General features: G+C 58.3%; 1 protein-coding gene across 4 annotated transcripts in view; it reads left to right on the top strand.

Moving 5' to 3' along the window:
• Positions 1-20,232, top strand: part of CNGB1 (cyclic nucleotide gated channel subunit beta 1) — a 68,053-nt gene that overhangs the window by 33,721 nt on the left and 14,100 nt on the right. For all 4 annotated transcript variants that reach the window (XM_070061969.1, XM_070061971.1, XM_070061970.1 and 1 more), the window contains 12 exons: positions 5,146-5,253; positions 7,692-7,849; positions 8,847-9,002; positions 9,909-10,117; positions 10,923-10,973; positions 11,372-11,458; positions 13,146-13,210; positions 14,018-14,140; positions 17,925-18,066; positions 18,604-18,763; positions 19,901-19,998; positions 20,074-20,157. In XM_070061969.1, the coding sequence (XP_069918070.1) occupies positions 5,146-5,253; positions 7,692-7,849; positions 8,847-9,002; positions 9,909-10,117; positions 10,923-10,973; positions 11,372-11,458; positions 13,146-13,210; positions 14,018-14,140; positions 17,925-18,066; positions 18,604-18,763; positions 19,901-19,998; positions 20,074-20,157 (1,441 nt within the window). The remainder of the gene's footprint in view (positions 1-5,145; positions 5,254-7,691; positions 7,850-8,846; positions 9,003-9,908; positions 10,118-10,922; positions 10,974-11,371; positions 11,459-13,145; positions 13,211-14,017; positions 14,141-17,924; positions 18,067-18,603; positions 18,764-19,900; positions 19,999-20,073; positions 20,158-20,232) is intronic.

Below are 20,232 nucleotides of genomic sequence, written 5' to 3'. Positions count from 1 at the left end.
TTTGAAAGCCAGAGTTACAGACAGAAAGCAAGAAACAGATCTTTCATCTGCTGGTTCATTTCCCATAGTGCTGCAATGGCCGGGGCTGGGCCAGACGGAAGCCAGGAGCCAGGAGCTTCATCTGGGTCTCCCATATGAGTGGCAGGAGCCCAAGCACTTGGCTCTTCCACTGCTTTTCCAGGCCATTAGTAAGGAGCTGGATTGGAAATGAAGCAGCCTGGACTTGAATCAATACCCATATGGCATTGCAGGCTGCAGCTTTACCAGCTATGCCACAACACTGGCTCCATGCAGAAGGTCCTAAATTTGACATTGTCGCACTTGCCAGTTTTGTTTGTTTGTTTTTTTTTGCTTTTGTGATCTGTGTTTTTGGTGTCATCCCCTCATTTTATTACTGGATACATAATGGAAGCACCAAAGAACATAAGAAAAATAACCATCTAGAACCCCACCACACTAGATACAGTTTTGATTTCTCTGTGTTCTATTTCATGCCATGTTTTTGTGTGGTTCTACTTGAAGGAGTGATCCTTTTGAGTTTCTTTTTTCTTTTTAAAAGATGTGTTTGTTTATTTGAAAGGCAGAGTAACAGAGAGGGAGGGAGAGAGGGAGAGGGAGAGGGAGAGGAAGAGGAAGAGGGAGAAGAAGAGAGAGAGAGGAGGGGACCTTTCACCTGCGGGTTCATTCTGCAAATGCCTGTCATACAGCCAGGACTAGGCCAGGCTGGGGCCAGGAGTCCAGAATTCCATCTGGGTCCCCCACATGGGTGGCAGGGACCCACGTGCTTAGACCAATCACCCTCTGCCTTCACAGGCACATTAGCAGGGAGCTGGGTCAGAAGTGAAGTAGCTGGGACGTGAACCAGGCACTCAGGTGTGGGATGCAGGTGCCCAGGTGGCAGCTTAACTCCCCCTTGCCACACTCACTTATCCCATGGACCCTGTTCCAGATGGCTGCTGTCCCCTTAGCACCCACGTATGCTGCTGCATGATAGCCCTCTGGCTCCAGGCGCCAGAACGAACTGGACACATCCCCTCCTGTGGGCACCATCCAAAGTGGCACTGTGACCACCTAGTGTCCTTTCTGTCCTTGGGTTCCTCTCCCAAGAATCGGGTTCCTCATCACAGCTGGCTCCATACTTAATGCTTCCTGAGATGAATTTGCGGCTGAGTGGTTGGAGGTGCCCTTGAACACCTGAGCCAGGTACCTGGGAGTGCGCCCTGCGTGGTGCCGTAGGCGCACTGCAGTCATGGACAGCACTGCACCAGTGACTGTGAAAGCCAGGGAGGAGCTGTCAGTGTCCCCTGCCCTGGCTGCACAGACAGACAGATGCTGCTTTTTCCTTAGTTAGTTGTTGCTATCATTCATGGGCACACAGTCATGGCTCAGCTGAGGCCAGGAGCCTGCTAGAATGGAGACTGCTGGGTGCCACCAGCTGAGTGCTGTCAGCTTTTAATATGGACAAGAGGGCCAGCACCGCGGCTCACTAGGCTAATCCTCTGCCTGCGGTGCCGGCACCCCAGGTTCTAGTCCCGGTTGGGGTGCCAGTTCTGTCCCGGTTGCTCCTCTTCCAGTCCAGCTCTCTGCTATGGCCCAGGAGTGCAGTGGAGGATGGCCCAAGTGCTTGGGCCCTGCACCCGAATGGGAGACCAGGAGGAAGCACCTGGCTCCTGGCTTCAGATTGGCACAGCGCGCCAGCCATAGTGGCCATTTTGGGGGTGAACCAATGGAAGGAAGACCTTTCTCTCTGTCTTTCTCTCTCTCTCACTGTCTAACTCTGCCTGTCCGGAAAAAAAAAAAAATATGGACAAGAGAGCTAATCTCATCGGGCCTAGGCACATAGCGGTAGCTCCATGAGTCTCCACTCTCACTCCCTGGATGACACACAGACTACCTTAAAGGACCCAGCAGGGGCGCTGCCATGGTTGTTGACATCTGGTCCACCTACCTCTGTTCCCTTTACATGGGCAGAGAAGCTGCATTGACAACACTGGGGGCTTCTTTAGGGGCAGGGAGGGGACTAAGCACACGTGGGACTGGGTGGAATCCAAGCTTGGGAACAGGGTCAGGGGGCTCCTCTTGCCCCTGTCACCCATAGCTATGTGCTGGGCTCTGCTCCAGGTGCTGGGGTGCAGCAAGGGGAGGCCTGGCAGGGGCCCGCCCTGGGGGAGCTGGAGTTCTAGTGGGGCCAGGACAGAATCAAGCAGGCAGCCACCCAGACGGCGTGGGCTGTTTGTGCTCGGGGACAGACGAGCACGAGATGCACTGATGGGAGCCACAGGTCCTGGCAAGGGGCACCCCGGCGGGGCCCTGCTGGCAGCCCAAGGGCACGGTGTGGAGTGAACCCAGCTCCCGGCTTACAGATGGGGGCCTTAAGGCAAGGCAGGCATCCGTCCTAGGGCTCCGTTTACCCGGCGTGAGACAGGGATGGAAGCACCAGTGCCGGTGAGTACTACAGTGAGGGCTCGCTGAGTTGCTGCCCGGGGTACGCTTAGCCCAGGGCCAGGCCAGCGGCAGAGCCAGGCAGGGCAGAGGCTTGGTTTGACTGCAGAGCAGCAGAGTCAGGAGAGGGCCCTGGGCCGGCGCAGGAGGACTGGATGTGGGTCCCAGTGGTGGGACTCGTGGCCCCCGTCTCCTTGTGTGTGGCTGCCCTGTCCTTTTCATTAGGGTGTGCAGGAGGTGAGTGCTTGCATTTTTGCCATCCTGAGCGGGTTGGGACGAGGTGAGAGGATGGTTTCAGAGCCTTCTTGGAAGGAAGGTGGGTGCCCCATGTCTCTTCTCAAACGACGGAAGTTTGAATCCCGGTGGTTGAGGCTGGGGACCAGGATTGGCCTGGAGGCCTGGCAAGAAGACTCAGGTTTGAGTCCCAGGAGAGCTGCACCTGCAGTGAGGCCCCTCGGCTCAGTGAGCCCTGCCCCACCGCCTGCCTGCCTGGGGCCTGGGGCCTGGGGCCTTCGCTGATGGGAACAGGAACCTTCAACAGCTTCTGGCAGCTCAGGCCTCGGTCCCGGGGTGTGTCCCTGGAGGAGGGGCCAGGGGAGGCTCCTCCTCTGAGTCTCCAAGTGGGGAGCAGCGGGGGGTGGGGAGTAGGCTGGGGTGTCGGGGACAACGGCGTCAACGGCGTGGTAGTGGGAGAGCTTCACCAGGCTCCTGTCCCAAGTGAGGCCCCGCCTTGTGGGCTCCATTTCTGATCGAATGTCACCCAAGGGTGGCCCCGGGAGGCAGAAGAGAAGTCACCACGGGCTTTTCTTGGGGGTCTGGGGGCCCAGCACCGGTCTCCTAGAACTCAGCTGCACCATTTTACTTTCTCAGCATCACAGCAAAGGCCACGGCCAGGCCGTCCTGGGCTCCCCAAGTCCACGTCGGTAGAGTTGAGTTTAGTGTGCTACATCCCGAGCCTCACGGCGGGGACCCAGCCTCTGTAACCATTTTCTAGTCCTGGCACTCCCTGTTGGCATTTTATTTTCATGTCCCCAAAGCTGACTCCTTGTGCCGATCCAGCTGTGTGGGTGTTACCGCATTATGCCCATTTTTAGAATGCTCAGGTTCAAGTCTGAAATTCTCACCTTCACGTTAGTCTGCGCTCTCGTTTGTCTTGATGAGGTAACACACTTGCTTTCATGTGCTAATACTCATGTCTACTGTGCAGGCTCCTGGTTTCATGTGCTAACACTTGTTCTCATGGGCTAACACTTGGCATTTTGTATGGTATATGCTAATACAGGTCACTAAGAAATGCTGTTCTCCACCAGCACTTGCATTGCCTTATAAAATACTGTTCTTTAATAACAGCTGTTGCCCTGCGCTAGGTCCTCCAGATGCAGTCTTTGGGTTTCCACATTGCTTGGTTTTACTCCATCCTAAACAGGATTCATGCTCTCAACTGGAGTTGGCTTTCTTGGTGGTGGTCAGACGTTTTTCCTTCCTCCTGTCTTTTCTTCTTTCCCAGGCTTTGTGTTGTGCCGTAAAGCAGTTCACTGTCATTGTTGAGACGGAGGCTGGGAAAACCCAGACAGTTAAACCCGCAGATGCTAATGTACAATAGCGTGCTTGGGGCCGCCCCCACCAAGGCAGCCCTCCCAGACTCCCACCTGGTGACCCAAGGCCAAGGGCAGGCTGGGCAAGAATCTTCTTGGCCCTGAAATCCAAGTGGATTTCAGACCGGGATGCTACCAAGTGCGCCTCAGAGCCAGGGCAGTGGTGGCTCCTGGACGCAGCCTTCTTGGGTTTCGGGAATGACAGCGCCTGGAACTCAGGTGGGGATGGCATTTGCCTGAGATCCCCCAATGAACCGGCGACGACTGCGCAGCCTCTCTGGAAGCAGCAGAGAAGCGGGCGGGGGCGGGGAGGAAGGCGAAGCAGAGACCTGAGTGATACGGAGCTCGTGTAGCTGGGTAGCCTGTGCTCTGTTTTACAGAAGGGAAAACTGAGGTGGCTCGAGAGTCATTCCGTGGCCGGCACCGCGGCTCAATAGGCCAATCTTCCACCTTGTGGCGCCGGCACACCAGGTTCTAGTCCCGCTCGGGGCGCCGGATTCTGTCCCGGTTGCCCCTCTTCCAGGCCAGCTCTCTGCTGTGGCCAGGGAGTGCAGTGGAGGATGGCCCAGGTGCTTGGGCCCTGCACCCCATGGGAGACCAGGATAAGCACCTGGCTCCTGGCTCCTGCCATCGGATCAGCGCGGTGCGCCGGCCGTAGCGCGCTGGCCGCGGCGGCCATTGGAGGGTGAACCAACGGCAAAGGAAGACCTTTCTCTCTGTCTCTCTCTCTCACTGTCCACTCTGCCTGTCAAAAAAAAAAAAAAAAAAAAAAAAAAAAAAAGAAGAGAGAGAGAGAGAGTCATTCCGTGACGGTAAGTACCTTTCCAGGGTCATGAAATAACAGTAAGAGGCAGGACTGAGATGCAGGTCCAGTGCCTGATTCCAAGTCCCTTTTCTTTGTTCTGGGCCCTTGAGCAGATCCAGAGCTCGAGGCCCAGGCCATGCTGTACCCTGTCTTCTCCTTTTTCGCCTCCCTCCAGACAAATGAGGCCCCTGTGGCGACACCATCCCCTGTACCCTCTGGGTGATCTTGGGGGGTCAGTGTCGTCTCGCCTCCCCTGGGCCCCCACTGTCGCTGAAGTCCCCTTGTGTGTCTGTGCCCTTGCAGGAAGAGGCTGCCCTCTCCGGACAATGAGGCTGAAGACCTCAGGGCGCTGTCACCTGCCGAGTCCCCGGTGGTGGCCTGGTTGGCCTCTCCCACCCCACAGGACACTGAGTGAGTAGGGCAACCTGTGGCGTCTCAGAGAGCTGGAAAGCTGGGTGGGGAGGGGTGGGGGGGGGAGCTGGGTATCCTCAGAATCCCCCCGCCCCAAGGCAGCACTTGCCGGGGGCTTCCGAGCAGTAAGGGGGTGCTGGGTGGCCTGCCCAGGCTGCTTCCGGTTGGCCCAGGGATGCTGCAGAATCTGCAGCCCAGTGCCCGGCTGCACCGGGGCTGGCAGTGCTCAGTTGTGGAAGTGTCCCCAGACAGAGAGCCCCTGTGAAGGAGGGACCAGGGCAGCCCCTCCCCCGACCCCCCCACTCCCACTCGGTTGAGTCCCGGCCCCTGCTCCTGACTCCAGCTCCCCGCTGATGCAGACCCCAGGAGGCGGCAATGATCACTCAGGGAGTGGGGTCCCTGCCGTCCACAGGGGAGACCTGGGCTGCATTCCCAGATCCTGGCTTTGGCTTGGCTCATCAGGTCCTAGTCTTCCTGGGCATTTGGGGAGCCAGCCCACGGATGAGAGCCCTCTGTCTTTCTCTGTCACTCAAATAAACACATTTAAAAAATTTTAAATTGGAGATTCCCAGGCCACACTCAGCTCTGCTGGGTCAGACCCTCAGCCAGCTGCCATGAGACATCCACAGGCTCCCCGTGGTCGTGACACAGCCGGTCTGGGAACACCGCTTGTCATGGCTGTGATGGCACTGGGGACCTGGGTCGCACACCTGCAGCCGTCCCAAAGACTGGGCCAGTGGGAGGAGTTCTGTAAAGTCCATGTAGCCCTGGCTGGTGGTGAGTGCCGGCCCTGGGCTGTGACTGGGGTCCCCGTCCTGCTCCCCAGCCCCGCCTCCTGCGGCTGCCCCGGGCACACTGGGCTCCCCTTCTCCTGCTAGGCTGTTTCTCCATCCATAACTTTGTGCACTTTATGCCTAGGAGAACTGTGGATAGTTCAGAAAAGCTGAAAAATTAGGGGGGAAAAACCCATGCCACCCACAGTCCCAGTGGTGTCACATTGTATGCAGTTGGTAAGGAGAGGGTTAAGGTTTCCTTTAGAAAATAAGGCAGAAATGAGGCCTAATAATAACAGTCACCAAAACCCTTAAGGAGGGCCACATGGAGCCAGGGGCGCTAAGCTGCTGTGACAGTTCCCGGAACAAGCAGGTGCCTCCTATGCCATAGGCGTGTCACTGCCAGCACGCTGCAGGTTGCGGGAGGCTCTGCCCCAGGCCATCATCTGGAGGCCCCACTGCCAGGGCCCTGCCACCTTCTCCACTGGTCACCGCTAGGAAGGGAGGCCTGAAGCTGCATGGGCCACATCTGCTCACACTCAGTAGTGAGCGCGCCCACGACCTCCCCTGGGAAGTGCAGTCCCTGGTGGGGTGGCAGCACCCAGCCCCGGCATAGCATGGAGACGACAGATCCAGGGGAGCAGCTCGTGGCTCTCCCCCCGCCATCTGCACAACCTCTTAAAAAAAGGTTTGTTTATTAGAAGAGCAGAGTGACAGAGAACTCAGAGATCTTTCACCCACTAGTTCACTCCCCCAATGGCTGCAATGGCAGAGGCTGAGCCAGGCCAGAGCCAGGACCCTGGAATTCCATCCGGGTCTCCTGTATGGGTGGCAGGGACCGGAGCACTTAGGCTGTCTTCTGCTGTCTTCCCAGGTGCATTAGCAGGAAGCTAGATAGGAACTGGGGCAGGCAGGACTCGACTGGCAGTCATATGGGATGCTGGTGTTACAGGTGCTGGCTTAACCCATGCACTACAACACCAGCCCCTGCGTGCCCTCTTTCATTTAGACCCCTACGCTGGTTGTCTCCAGCCTGGCTCCCTCAGTTAGACACGAGTTGTCTTGCATTTCAGGGCCTCGTTGTGTGGAGATAGTGTCTGTAAACACTAGCAGAACGGCTCGGCGAGATGAGCCCAGGAGACGGCTCACGGTTCTCAGTCCTCTCAACCCACCCAGGCGCGGGCCCGTGCTGAGTGCCGGGCTGGGCAGGCACATGCGCATGCGCATTCTCCTTCTGACCTGTGTGTCTCGCAGCCAGTGCGTAGGCGGTCATCCCCATTCCAGCAGGAACGGCTGTGGCAGATCTCAGTTGCTTTTTCCACCAGCTGTTTCCTAAAGCCAGCTCAGCAGCCCTGTGGCCCCTTTCTGCCGCCCTGGAAGTGCATTCTGGGAACCACAGCCCGACCTGAGCTCTGCATTGAGCTCCCTGACCTGGGCTGGAGCCTGCAGGGCCCAGCGGCCAGCAGCGGCCAGCGCCCCAGGCACCGCTCCCGCGCTGAGTTCCGTCCTGGGAGATGGCAGGTCCGAGGCCACTGCTGTTAGGGAGAAGTAGGGACAGCACGTCCGCCCTGCAGGCCCCGGGAGGAGGTGGGACGCAGGCCTGGCCGGGGGGCACGGGGTCTCCCGCCCCGCCCTCCCGGCTCAGCGGTGGCGCTGTGCCCGCAGTGCCCAGGACCGCGCGGCCTCCGCCGCCAGCCAGAACAGCGCCATCATCAACGACCGGCTCCAGGAGCTGGTGAGGCTCTTCAAGGAGCGCACGGAGATGGTGAAGGAGAAGCTCATCGACCCTGACGTCACCTCCGAGGAGGAGAGCCCGCAGCCCTGTGAGCCACCCGCCCCTCGTTCACCGGCAGTGAGGGCGGCAGAGAAAGGCTGGGGTGCGGGAGAGAGGACCGATCTCCACTCTCCGGATGTGGGGTCCTGTGTGTCCGGGCTCAGTGACAAACCCCCGGAGCGAGAAGATGATGAGAGTCTGGCCTGGTCCCTTCTCCCACGGGGCGAGTCCCTTCACTGACCCCTCTGCCAGTTTCCCGCCGGTAATGGGCGGTGCCAGTCTGGGACCGGTCTCATGGCCCGGCGCTCAGATGGTGTCCACGGCCGACTCCGGAACCCAGCTTCTTTATCGGCAGCCTCACTGCCTTGAGAGCTCTTAGGTGCTGCTCTGGCTTGAGGGTTTCCTTCCTGGCAGACGAAATAAGAATCATGCTTTTGTCAGGGAGATTTCCCAGGTCTCTCCGGAGGGGCACTGTGCATTGGAGCTCACGGTGCCCGCAAGAGACCCAGGAGAGCCTGGCTGTGCACTCCTGAAGCCAGAGCCGTGGCTGTACTGAACCTCTAGGCCCCAAGGCCCAGCTCACTGAGAGCATCAGAGACACACAGAGGTTGTGAGCCCGTCCAGACTCTCTAGAGACGAAGGAGCTGACAGTTCTGCTCTGAGAAGCCGGGAGCCACAGAGCCCTGACCATTAGGCGCTCCAGCCGCTCACCCTGCATGGGGGCACATTGAGTACAGAACGCCCCCAGCTCATCACGGGGCCCCCTGGGGACTCAGACACACAAGCAGAGGCCGGGCTCCAGCATCCACCTGGCCCAGAGGCACCTCGTCCCGGACAGCTCCAGGGAGGCAGCTGCAGAGGGGGGGCTGGTTAGGGTTCCTGGGTGGGCACCAGGTTGCTAGTGAGGAGGAAGCGGTGGGGTTCACACAGGGCTTGGAGCAGGATGGCGCTGGGGTCCCCTGAGCTTCTGCAGGTGGGACCCTTCTCTCTGCATCCCCTGCCTGTGCCTAGAGCTGGGTCAGGTGGTCACCAATGTCATCCCGTAGCCCCAGCCAAAAAGGCCCCGGAGCCGGCCCCAGAAGCCAAGCCCGCGGAGGCGCAGCAGGCCGAGGAGGAGCACTATTGTGACATGCTGTGCTGCAAGTTCAAACGCCGCCCCTGGAAGAAGTACCAGTTTCCCCAGAGCATCGACCCGCTGACCAGTGAGTCCGCGGCCGTGCGCCTTCCCAGTGTCACAGGAGCGGGCGGGCGGCTGGGGCAACGTGGCTTGCGTGCTTCCTTGCCCAACTCTTAAAACAGTAGCAACAGTAGACATCATGGAATAGCAACATAAGATCACACCCATTTTACAGATGAGGAAATGGAGGCATGTAGAAGCTAAACAGCCTGAAGACTCAACTAGTTAGTATAGTCTCAGAGACTCCTGATTCCTGGCCAAGTCCTCCCCCTCCTCTGGGCAGGCTGGCTCTTTGTGGGACCTCCTGCTCTGAGCGCAGAGCCGGGAGTGCATCCAGTGTCTGCAGTAGTTCCTCTCTCTTCCCCCCAAGCCCACCCCTGTTCCCCATCCCATCCCTTCTTCTTTCCCGTGTGCCCAGCACTTTGCAGCTCATCACAGGCCCCCGCCTCTCATGGAACATTTCCTTGTCATTCTCTGAGACGGGCATGCTAGGGGCCAGCAAGGGGTCTTTCTCCAGGTGTGGCAGGGCGGGGGCAGGACCCTGGTGTCCACCCGGCTTCTGAGACGACCAGGTGATTACAGAGCCCACCCACCCACCTGCCTGTCCATCATCTGTGATCCAGTATTGACTAAGACAGGAGATACATTGTTTCAGAATAATTTCTACAAGAATGAAAGCAAAGGGGTTTTCTAGGAAGCTGCCTGTTTCAGAACCGCCCTGTCTGCCACACGGTGCTCTGTCTCGGGGTCTACCAGGGACTGACTTTTAAAGCAGAGGCAGTTTTACACCCCCCCCCCCCCCGCACAGTTCTAGAAGCGGCTCCCACTGTACTAGCAGGGCAGTGTAGAAGAAAGCAGGCCCCGCCCGCGGCTCCCTGGGGCTGTCAGCACAGCACAGCACAGCCGCCCTCGCTCTCCCCCACCCCCGCAGACCTGATGTACATCCTGTGGCTGTTCTTCGTGGTGCTGGCCTGGAACTGGAACTGCTGGCTGATCCCCGTGCGCTGGGCCTTCCCCTACCAGACGCCCGCCAACATCCACCTGTGGCTGCTGACGGATTACCTGTGCGACCTCATCTACTTCCTGGACATCACGGTGTTCCAGATGCGCCTGCAGTTTGTCAAAGGCGGGGACATCATCGTGAGTCCCTGGCAGGTGGATGGGCTGACCGGGGGCAGAGCATCCAGGGAGCTGACCCTTGAGGTTGTGGTAGACGTCAAAATAAAGGAACGTGGAAACCCTAGGGGCAGGGCCTGTGCGTCCACAACAGCATGACTGCTTATGGTGCATACCCTGCGTCCATTCCCTGTCAAATACCACTCTGAGGCCAAGTGGTTCCTGGACCGCCTGGTGGAACTGGAGACAGAGAAGCGGTCCAAAGAATGGCCGTTAGTGCAGGTGCAACTGACTGAAATCCCAGCTTCCCCACAACTACCTGGGTCCCTCCCACCCAGACTCTGTTTCCCTATCCATAAAATGGGCATAGAAATAGCTCCCTCCTGATGCACTGCTGTGAAGACTGAGATAACAGACGCAGAGTGCTGAGCCCAAGTAACCACGTATTGTGGTTCCTGCAAGGGACCCGTGGACGCTCCGCTCCTTGGATCAGTTTGAGACCTCCTGCCCTGGTGCAGCCCCCACTCTCCCAGGAGAAAACTGAGGCCTGACTGTGGCTCCCACAGCAGACCAGTCCCCATCTCCCCGTGCTGGTCGCACGCCATGCTGGTGTCACTTACTGCAGGGTGCAGGCAAACTGAACTTTGACCTCTGAAACAACCTGGAGGAAAGAGAGCTCCCTGCCCAGGTCCTGGGTAAATCAAGTGCTCGTGGTCCCATTAAGACGGATGTGCTGGCCACGGGCCTCCCACCAGGGGCTCAGCGCCCCACGGAGCTCACCCGCGGGGAGGGGTCAGGGCCTCACTGTCACTATTCCGCTCTCCCGCAGACGGACCCGAAGGAGATGAGGAACAACTACCTGAAGTCCCGCCGCTTTAAGGTCCGTGCCCAGGAGGGATGCGTGGTGCCTGTGGGCTCTTGGAAGGAGCCACGGCACAGGGCCTGGGAGCCACGTGCTTCCTGAAGGGTTGGGGGTTGGGCCCAGCTCCCATGGGAGAGTCCTCTAGGCCACAAGCCCCAGGAGACCCGCTGAGGCTGAGAGGTCATCGGAAGCCAGCTCTCTCCATATCTGTTTCTCGCCAGTCCCCACTGTGCAGCCCAGCGGCCCCTGTGCACTGTGCAGCAGCTGCCCTTGGCCTTGGGCGAGGTGGCAGGGTGCCTTCTGCCCTCAGCCTTAGGGACTTCCGCTCTGCATTGAAGGGAGCAGCTGCCCTCGGTCCCCTCACCCCCAGCCTGGGGCGACCCGGTTAGCACACCGCGTGTCCCATTGAATTCCAGATGGACGTGCTCTGCCTCCTGCCCTTGGATTTCCTCTACTTGAAGTTCGGCGTGAACCCCCTCCTTCGCTTGCCCCGTTGCTTAAAGGTAGGACAGGGAGGGGTCCCCACCCCCAGCCCTCAGTTCCCCCTCACCCTGCACCAGCCCTGGCGTCTTAGTGCCCACCTGAACGGCCTGGGGTCGGGGAGGTGACCTAGGTGAGGGGATGGATTCCCCGGCCTAACATTCACACAGTTCTCTGAGTCTCAGGCGAGGGGTCGGAGCCCACGGCCCCGCATCCGACTAACTCTGGAGGGGAAGGAGATTGAGAGACAGGTGGCAGAACCCCGAGGGCAGCACTGTAAATGCTATTTTCAAATATCAGAAAGTTGGGCTGGCGCTGCAGTTCACTAGGCTAATCCTCCGCCTTATGGCACTGGCACACCGGGTTCTAGTCCCGCTTGGGGTGCCGGATTCTGTCCCGGTTGCCCCTCTTGCAGGCCAGCTCTCTGCTGTGGCCCGGGAGTGCAGTGGAGGATGGCCCAAGTGCTTGGGCCCTGCACCCCATGGGAGACCAGGAGAAGCACCTGGCTCCTGCCATCGGATCAGCGTGGTGCGCCAGCCGCAGTACACCAGCCGCGGCGGCCATTGGAGGGTGAACCAACAGCAAAGGAAGACCTTTCTCTCTCTCACTGTCCACTCTGCCTGTCAACAAATAAAAAATATATATATATATATATATATATATATATATATATATATATATCAGAAAGTCAATGGGGACAGAGCTCTCAGGGTGGCGTGGCGTGCGCGGAGCGCTTGCAGCTCTGGGTCCACTCTGGGTCCCAGTGCCGACTCCGTCCCGCACCAGCGTGGGCTCTGGACAGGTTGCTGGCTTCCCACAGGGGCAGTTTCTGCTCTGTGCAGGGAGAGATGACACAGACCTCATACGTAGATGATGTAGACGACGCCTGGAAAGTACTGCTCAGGTGACAGGTGCTCAGTCAGGATGAGCAGCTACTGCTGTTCCTTTAGTGTCATAAATAGGCCTGTGACGGATGTGAGAGAGAGGGGTTAGGGATGCCCTTCTCGATAGAATTGTTTTGTTTGTGGGTGAGTATTCAAAGCAGGCTCCCTAACCCGGGACACTGGACCCCTAAACATTTTGTGATAGGATCTAGAAAGTCTTGGAATCTCCTGAAATTATATGCAAATCGTGAGAATGTGATTCTATGACTTTTTGAAAGATTTATTTTTACTTATTTGAAAGGCAGAGTTACAGAGGGACACACACACACACACACACATACACACACACAGGTCTCCTACTCACTCGTTCACTCCACAAATGGCCACAACAGCTGGGGCTGTGCCAGGTTGAAGCCAGGAGCTCAGATTTTCTTCCGGGTCTCCCATGTGGGTGCAGGGACCCAAGGACTTGGCTGATCTTTCGCTGCTTTCCCAGGTGCGTTAGCAGGGAGCTGGATTGGAAGTGGAGCAGCCAGGACTCGAACTGGTGCCATATAGGATGCTGGTGCTGCAGGCAGCAGCTTAACCAGCTGCATGACAACTCCGCCCCAGATTCTGTAATTCCTGCAGGAAGATGGGCTCTGGCTTTCGTCAGACTCCTGGACCCCGTCCTGCATAGGGCTGAGGGCCTCGATTCTGAATGCTCACCGTCCGGTCCCCTCCCAGACCCTGGGTCTGCTGAAAGGTCCCTTGGTCCTGACTCGCGTGGGCAAAGGGCCAGGGCGACGAGGGCTGCGGCTCCCCTGACCCCAGCTCTTCTTCCCAGTACATGGCCTTCTTCGAGTTTAACGACCGCCTGGAAGCCATCCTCAGCAAAGCCTACGTTTACAGGTGAGATGGCCACATGCGTGCAGGTGCACCCACCACACGCACGTACACGCACAGAGGTGAGAGGCCTGCGCCCACGCAGGCGCACACACCATGCATATGCATGTATGTGCGTGACACACACATGACGCACACATGCCAAGTCGGGCTGCACTTCCTCTAGCCTGTTGCTTTCCCTTTCAAGTGGCCTCCAGCCCCCACTGCATCGGAAGCCAGCCCTTCCTGGCCCCACCTCCTATTCTCAGAAGGTCTGCTTGCTTTTGGAGACCCAGGAATGTCCCATTTCCTCCCATTGTGATGAGGGCCACGCGGGGCTCCCATAGTGTTTCCAACAGCTGGGCCTCACTCTGGTCCCAGCACAGGGACCTTGAGTCCCCACCGCACTCTTACAGAATGGGAATGGTTACAAGGACACAGTGGGCATCTCACAGGTGTCCGAGGATGGGATGCAAAACCAGCCAGGCCACACCTGGGGACTCCGTGTCTCCCATGGGGCGGCCTCATTGTCTTTCCTCTGCATGTACCTGCCCGCCGCCCATGGATATGTCTTCCCCTCTGGCCCATCCACTCCCCCAGAGCTGCACATAAGGTGGCCCGGCTTCCCCTGGCCAGTCCTGTCACTGCCGGCTCCCCTGCCAGGTGTCCCTCCTGCAGGTGGCTGGGCAGGACCCTGCGGCTCCACCAGGGGGAGCTGTGAGTGGGCATGGGTGCCAGGCGGGGTTGAGGACTGGCTGGTTCCCCTCAGTTCCGCCCCAGGCGAGCTGTCCCCACTGACCCTTTCCCGCTGTCCCCCTGCCTCCTCACCTGCAGGGTCATCAGGACCACAGCCTACCTGCTCTACAGCCTGCACTTGAACTCCTGTCTTTACTACTGGGCGTCCGCCTACCAGGGCATTGGCTCCACGCACTGGGTCTATGATGGCGTGGGAAACAGGTGAGCCTGCCTCCCTGCTGGGCCCACGCCTGGGTGATGCTCCTGCTCCGAGTCCCAGCACAAAGGCCCCAAGAGAGGCATCTCATTGCCGCCGTGTTGTGGGGTCGCCTTGTTCCTAAGGAGTCACTGACGTGCTAAGGCTCGGGGCCAGGTCTTCTCGTCACTAAGCCAAGGTTTCCTGAGCGCCCACTGTTGGCCAGGCTGGGGGCCGGGGAGACACACGGACGAGACTGCTAGAAAGATGCTCCCAGCGTCCGAGAATCTCTCAGGGTTGGCAAATATGGGGGTATGTCCAAAGCCCGTGGAAAAGTAGAATCAAGAGGTGAGTTCATTTTGGTGCAAAAATTGTTTAAAATCCATGCTTAGTTTTTTCACAAAGCATTTTCATGAACTTTTTGAATATCCCTCTATGCATGGAATTTAAAATTATTTTGCACCCAAATAAGCTTATATAATTCCATTTTCCATGAACTTAAAAAATATTTAATATTTTATTTGAAAGGCAGAGAAAGATCCATCTAGGTCTCCCATGTGTGTGTCAAGGACCCAAGTACTTGAGCCACCCACCACCTGCTGCCTCCCAGGGTGCACAGTGGCAGGAAATTGGAATCGAAAGCAGAGCAAAGACTTGCATCAGGCACTCTGATAGGGGCTACAGGCGTCCCAAGTGTTTTGTTGTGTGTGTGTGTTTTTTTTTTAAGATTTGTTTATTTATTTGAAAGTCAGAGTCAGAGTTAGAGAGAGAGAGAAAGAAAGAGAGCTGGGGATAGACAGAGAGATCATCCATCCGCTGGTTCACTCCTCAGATGGACATGATGATCATGATGGCCATGATGGTCAGGACTGGGCCAAACCAAAGCCAGGAACCAGGAGCTTCTTCCAGGTGTCCTACATGGGTGCAGGGGCCCAAATACTGGGGCCATCTCTGCTGCTTTCCCAGGCCATTAGCAGGGAGCTGGATCAGAAGAAGAGCAGCTGGGGCTTGAACCAGAGCCCATAAGGGATGCCTGCACCACAGGCAGCGGCTCTGCCCATTGTGCCACAGCGCCGGCCACCAAGTGGTGTCCTAACTGCTGCAGCCAACACCAAACCCGGTGAATGACATCACGCATCACCATGCGTGTGCACCCCTCCTCCGCCCCACAGGCCTGGGTGGGGGGGAAGCAGCCAGAGAATGTGTCCCAGTGCTGCCCCCAGGTGTGGGGCACGTCCAGGAGTTAGTAAGGCGACATCCGCTTGCCAACCTTGCTATCCGTTATAGGACATGCTACAGTGATGGTGATGACAATGGCAGTTACAACGGTGGCAGCAAGCCTTGTAAAACACTAAGTCAAAGCGTGGGAGCTGGGTGCTGTCGACACCAAGGCAGCAGATGTGGATCCCTGGGTCATACATTCCGCGAGAGCTGAGATTCGGACCCAGCCAGCACGGACGGCCACAGGCTCTTAGCTGCTGTGCCATCACCTCCATGGGCAAAGATGAGGGCCAGCCCGATTCCAGGGTGGGTGTGGGAGGCAGACACGGGTGTGGGCGGTCCCCCTGAGTGTCATCGAGAGGAAACTTCAGGGGCCAGCCTTGTTCTTGCGATGCCGACATTTCATCCCCGAGTGCCACTTCCTGCGCCGGCTGCTCTGCTTCTGAACCGGCTCCCTGCTGATGAGTCTGGGAGGCAGCAGCTGATGGCCAAGTATTTGGGCCCCTGCCACCCGTGTGCAGGTGTGGATGTTTGCATTTGGCGAGTGAACCAGCAGATGAAAGATCTCTCTCTGTGTCTCTCTCCTTCCGTCTTTCAAATAAATCTTTTTGAAAGATGTGAAGTTTGATCTTGACCTTGACAGTTGGGAGACAGGATAGAGAACCCCAGAAGAGGACACAGCATGAAAAAAAGGCAGGGAATTGCAAGATAATAGTCAAGGGCCTGGGACCTTGGAGGGGGCGGGGCCTGTGGAAGTTTCTGGAAAGGTGGGTGGGGCCAGGTTGCCAAGCAGCCTCCCCTAGGAGTTTGAACTTGCCCTCCAGAGCGGGCTGTCCAGGGCAGCAGCCCCCTCACACATGGGACTTCCTAGGGCTTGACACTCAGCTAGTGTGACAGACATGTGCTGTGGGTCTGAAGCACACGAGACTTGGAAGCCTTGGGACAAAGCGTGTCAGCTGTGACGCGTTTTAGAACAGTGGTAACCTGGAGGTGATCATGGCTTCCACATCTGGAGTTCACTGAACGGCACGACTGAGATCAAGTTCACCTGTTTCTTCTTGTTAACCATGTGGCTACTAGAAAATTTAAAACTACACATCTACGTGGGTCACATCACATTTTTATTGGGTGGCATTGCTAGAGGCACAGGGGACCCAGCCACAATTTTGTGTTTGCCATCCTTTGTCCCCAGCTGTCTGCTGCTGTGGGGGATTGGTTCCGGGGGTCCCCACAGATACCAACGTCCTCAGGTGCTCACGTCCTTCAAACAGAATCTACGCAATCCTCCCATAAACTCTACTTTTTTAAGACTTATTTATTTTAAAAGATTTATTTATTTATTTGAAAGATAGAGTTACCCAGAGAGAGGAAAGGCAGAGAGAGAGAGAGAGAGGTCTTCCATCCACTGGTTCCTCAATTGGCCACAATGGCCCGGAGCTGCACTGATCCAAAGCCAGGAGCCAGGAGCTTCCTCTGGGTCTCCCACACAGGTTCAGGGGCCCAAGGACTTGGGCCATCTTCTACTGTTTTCCCAGGCCATAGCAGAGAGCTGGATCAGAAGTGGAGCAGCTGGGACTCGAACCAGCACCTAAACAGGATGCCAGCACTGCTGGTGGTGGCTTTACCCACTGTGCCACAGCACCAGCCCCTCCTACCATCAGCTTTAAATGATCTCAGAATCACTCACAATATCTAACACAATGTAAATACAATATGAATCGCTGTTACACTGCGTTAGTTAGGGGAAAAGAAGAAAAAGTCTGTACCCTCAATGTGGACGCACATTTTTTCCAAGTATTTTCCACCTGTGGCTGAGCAAATCCATGGAAACAGAACCCGTGAGTACTGAGCGCCACGTACCGGGGACTTCAAGAAGTCCGTGGAAAATGCAATTGAAATGCAAGTTTAGACAAAATGTGAAACCCACGTGCATGGGGGTCTTCAGTATAGGAAATGCGTGCTATGGGAAAGCAGACGCAGTCAGGGGAGCACGGAGGCCCTCAGGGCACTAGCTAAAGCGCGCCAAGCCGGGGCTGGGACCTCAGGGAAGGCGCGCAGACGTGGCTCCTCTGTCTTCCATTGCGCGTCCAGGGCCTCTGCCCAGGTCCCTGCTCCTTCTCCTGAGAGGTGGCTCCGTGCGCCCTCTGGTGGCCAGGCTCGGTATGACGGGGCTGGAGCCTGGAGGCCCCCTCTCCTACTGTCTGAGCCTTCCAGGCACCAAGAGACAATGAGGCGTGGGGGAGATCGGGACCACAGTCCGCCTCCTGTGCAGGCTGCTGCAGCGTCGCCAGCCAGGGCCGCCCGGTGTCCAGGCCCTCCCGATCTGCCCGTTGTTGGCGCTGGGAGGACTTGGCCCGAAGGTGCGCTGGCTCAGGTGTGTGGGGAGCTCTTGCTGATCTGGATGCTAGCACAGCCTTGGGGTTTGAGTCTGCAAGCGTGGAAAACAGAATTCAAAGGTAAGTTTAGGAGCGGGCGTTTGGCGCACTAGTTGAGCCGCCTGTAAAGGTTCGTGCATCTGAGCCAGGCCACCCAGGGTTGGCCCGCCAGGGGGCCCCTGACGCCCGCGGTCACCTTTTGTCCTCTCTCCAGTTACATCCGCTGCTACTACTTTGCCGTGAAGACCCTCATCACCATTGGCGGGCTGCCCGACCCCCAGACGCTCTTCGAGATTGTCTTCCAGCTGCTGAATTACTTCACGGGGGTCTTCGCTTTCTCTGTGATGATTGGACAGGTAGCCGGCGTGCCCGCCCGCTGCCGCGGCAGTCCCCCTCTGTGCGGGTCTTTCTGGACTGAGCCTGGCAGACAGCACTGGAGTGGGAGTCAGGCGCCCGAACACTGGGCCCTGCTGGGCGGAGGGGAGTGGGCCGGGTCCCCATATTTGAGACGCACGTCCCCTCGGGACACCCAGGAGAGCTGGGCTGGTGCTTCCTGCACAGCCTGAGGATTTGGGCTGTGTGACATGCGGGGGAGAGTATCTTGTATCCGTTCAGTGCATGAGCCTGCCCCGAGGTCAGGACCCTGGGCACAGACGGGACAGCGGCTGCAGCCACTAGGGGGTTGGGGGTCTGCACCGTGCTCCCCCCATGCGTGGTCCCAGGGCCTGCAGCCTCCCACGTGCAGCAAGAGGCAGACCTCTGGCTGGGTACCACCCCTCGCCCACTCGCACGAGCAGGTGCCTGGGACTGTGTACAGCGACAGGTCCCCAGCAGGTGCCCCGAGAGCCGCGCAGTGACTGCCGGCTTCCGTGCCGACTTCTCCCTCCCCCCAGATGAGAGACGTGGTGGGCGCCGCCACGGCGGGGCAGACCTACTACCGCAGCTGCATGGACAGCACGGTGAAGTACATGAACTTCTACAAGATCCCCAGGGCCGTGCAGAACCGCGTCAAGACCTGGTACGAGTACACCTGGCACTCGCAAGGCATGCTGGGTAAGCCCTGGGCCCCTGCTTCTCCTGCGGGTCTCTGTGGCCCCAGAGACCCCGTGAGAGGGCCCTGAGGACTCGGGGTGGGGGTGGGGGGCTTCTGCGTGGCCCCGGCCTCACCCTACCACCCTGAAGTGACGGTTTCCTGCGTCTCCGTGCAGGCTGGAAGCACAGCTCGCCTGTCTCCCTCTTCCGTCCTCTCTCTGGCGCGCTGCAGACGCTGCGGTGGGAGGTGGGCGGTGGGCGGTGGGCGGTGGGCGCAGGAGGCCTGGTCCCGCTCCCCCGCAGGAGATCCGCCCCCGCACAGCCTGGGTGGGGCCCTGAGCCCGCCCCGCCCCAGTCCGGGCTATGTCTGCTCTCCCTCCCAGCAGTGGGCCGCAGCAGTGGGCCCTCTCGCGATGCTGACAGGGTTGACTAGAATAGCCTTGGCACTCTGTAGAAAAGCCCAGCGGCCGTGCTAGGTGGCCCTTCGTTCTCGCTGAGGTTCTTCCAGGGCGAGTGGAGCAAACAGATCCTAAACACTTACAGTAATAGAGGGTGTGACAGGTGCTGCAGCACAGGGGCTGCTCAGGGTAGCTGGGGGGAGGGGAGGTCATCAAGACTGGGAGGCTTCTTGGAAGAAGTGACATAGCTACTGAGGTCTGAAGAATGAGCAGGAGTTCCTAAGGGATGTGCAGGTGGTGGTGCAGGCAGAGAATGGTATTGGTGAGGGCCTAGAGGTGGGAAAAGGCGCTCTCTACATCCATCTTGGTTTTTTAAAAAGATTTGTTTGTTTGAAAGGTAGAGTTACAGAGAGAGAGGGCGAGAGACACAGGGGTCTGCCGTCTGTTGACTCCCCAAATGGGCCAGGAGCCAGGCTGCTTCCAGGTTTCTCCTGGCTGCAGGGGTCCAGGCACTTGCGCCATCCTCCGCTGCGTTCCCAGGCGAATTAAGCAGAGAGCTGGGTCGGAAGTGGAGCAGCCGGGACTGGAACTGGTGCCCATATGGGATGTGGGTGTTGCAGGAGGGAACTGTACCAGGCCATTGCCTGCTCCCCTGTCCAGGGTGGTCTTCTGTGCTGGGTGGCCCTGGCAGTGGACTTGGCCTGGAGATGTGGGGGGAGGGGCCTGGCTTTGCCTCTGACCCCTGCCGCGTGGCTTGCAGATGAGTCAGAGCTGATGGTGCAGCTCCCGGACAAGATGCGGCTGGACCTGGCCATCGACGTGAACTACAGCATTGTCAGCAAGGTGGCGCTCTTTCAGGTACCACCCCCACCCCCGGGGCCCTGGGAGACCCCAGCCCCAACCTTCCTCTCACCGCGGCTCCTGTCAGCGCAGGGCTGCGACCGGCAGATGATCTTCGACATGCTGAAGAGGCTTCGCTCCGTCGTCTACCTGCCCAACGACTACGTGTGCAAGAAGGTGAGCTGTGTGGCGAGGGAGGGGGCGGGGGCCGGCCTGGGAGCGCCCGGGCTGCCATGTCCACAGCTTTCGCCC

Source organism: Oryctolagus cuniculus, chromosome 18 (assembly GCF_964237555.1).
Source record: "Oryctolagus cuniculus chromosome 18, mOryCun1.1, whole genome shotgun sequence".
Taxonomy (NCBI): Eukaryota; Metazoa; Chordata; class Mammalia; order Lagomorpha; family Leporidae; genus Oryctolagus; species Oryctolagus cuniculus.
Note: the sequence above shows the minus strand (reverse complement) of the source record. Positions and strands in the feature narration are given on the sequence as shown.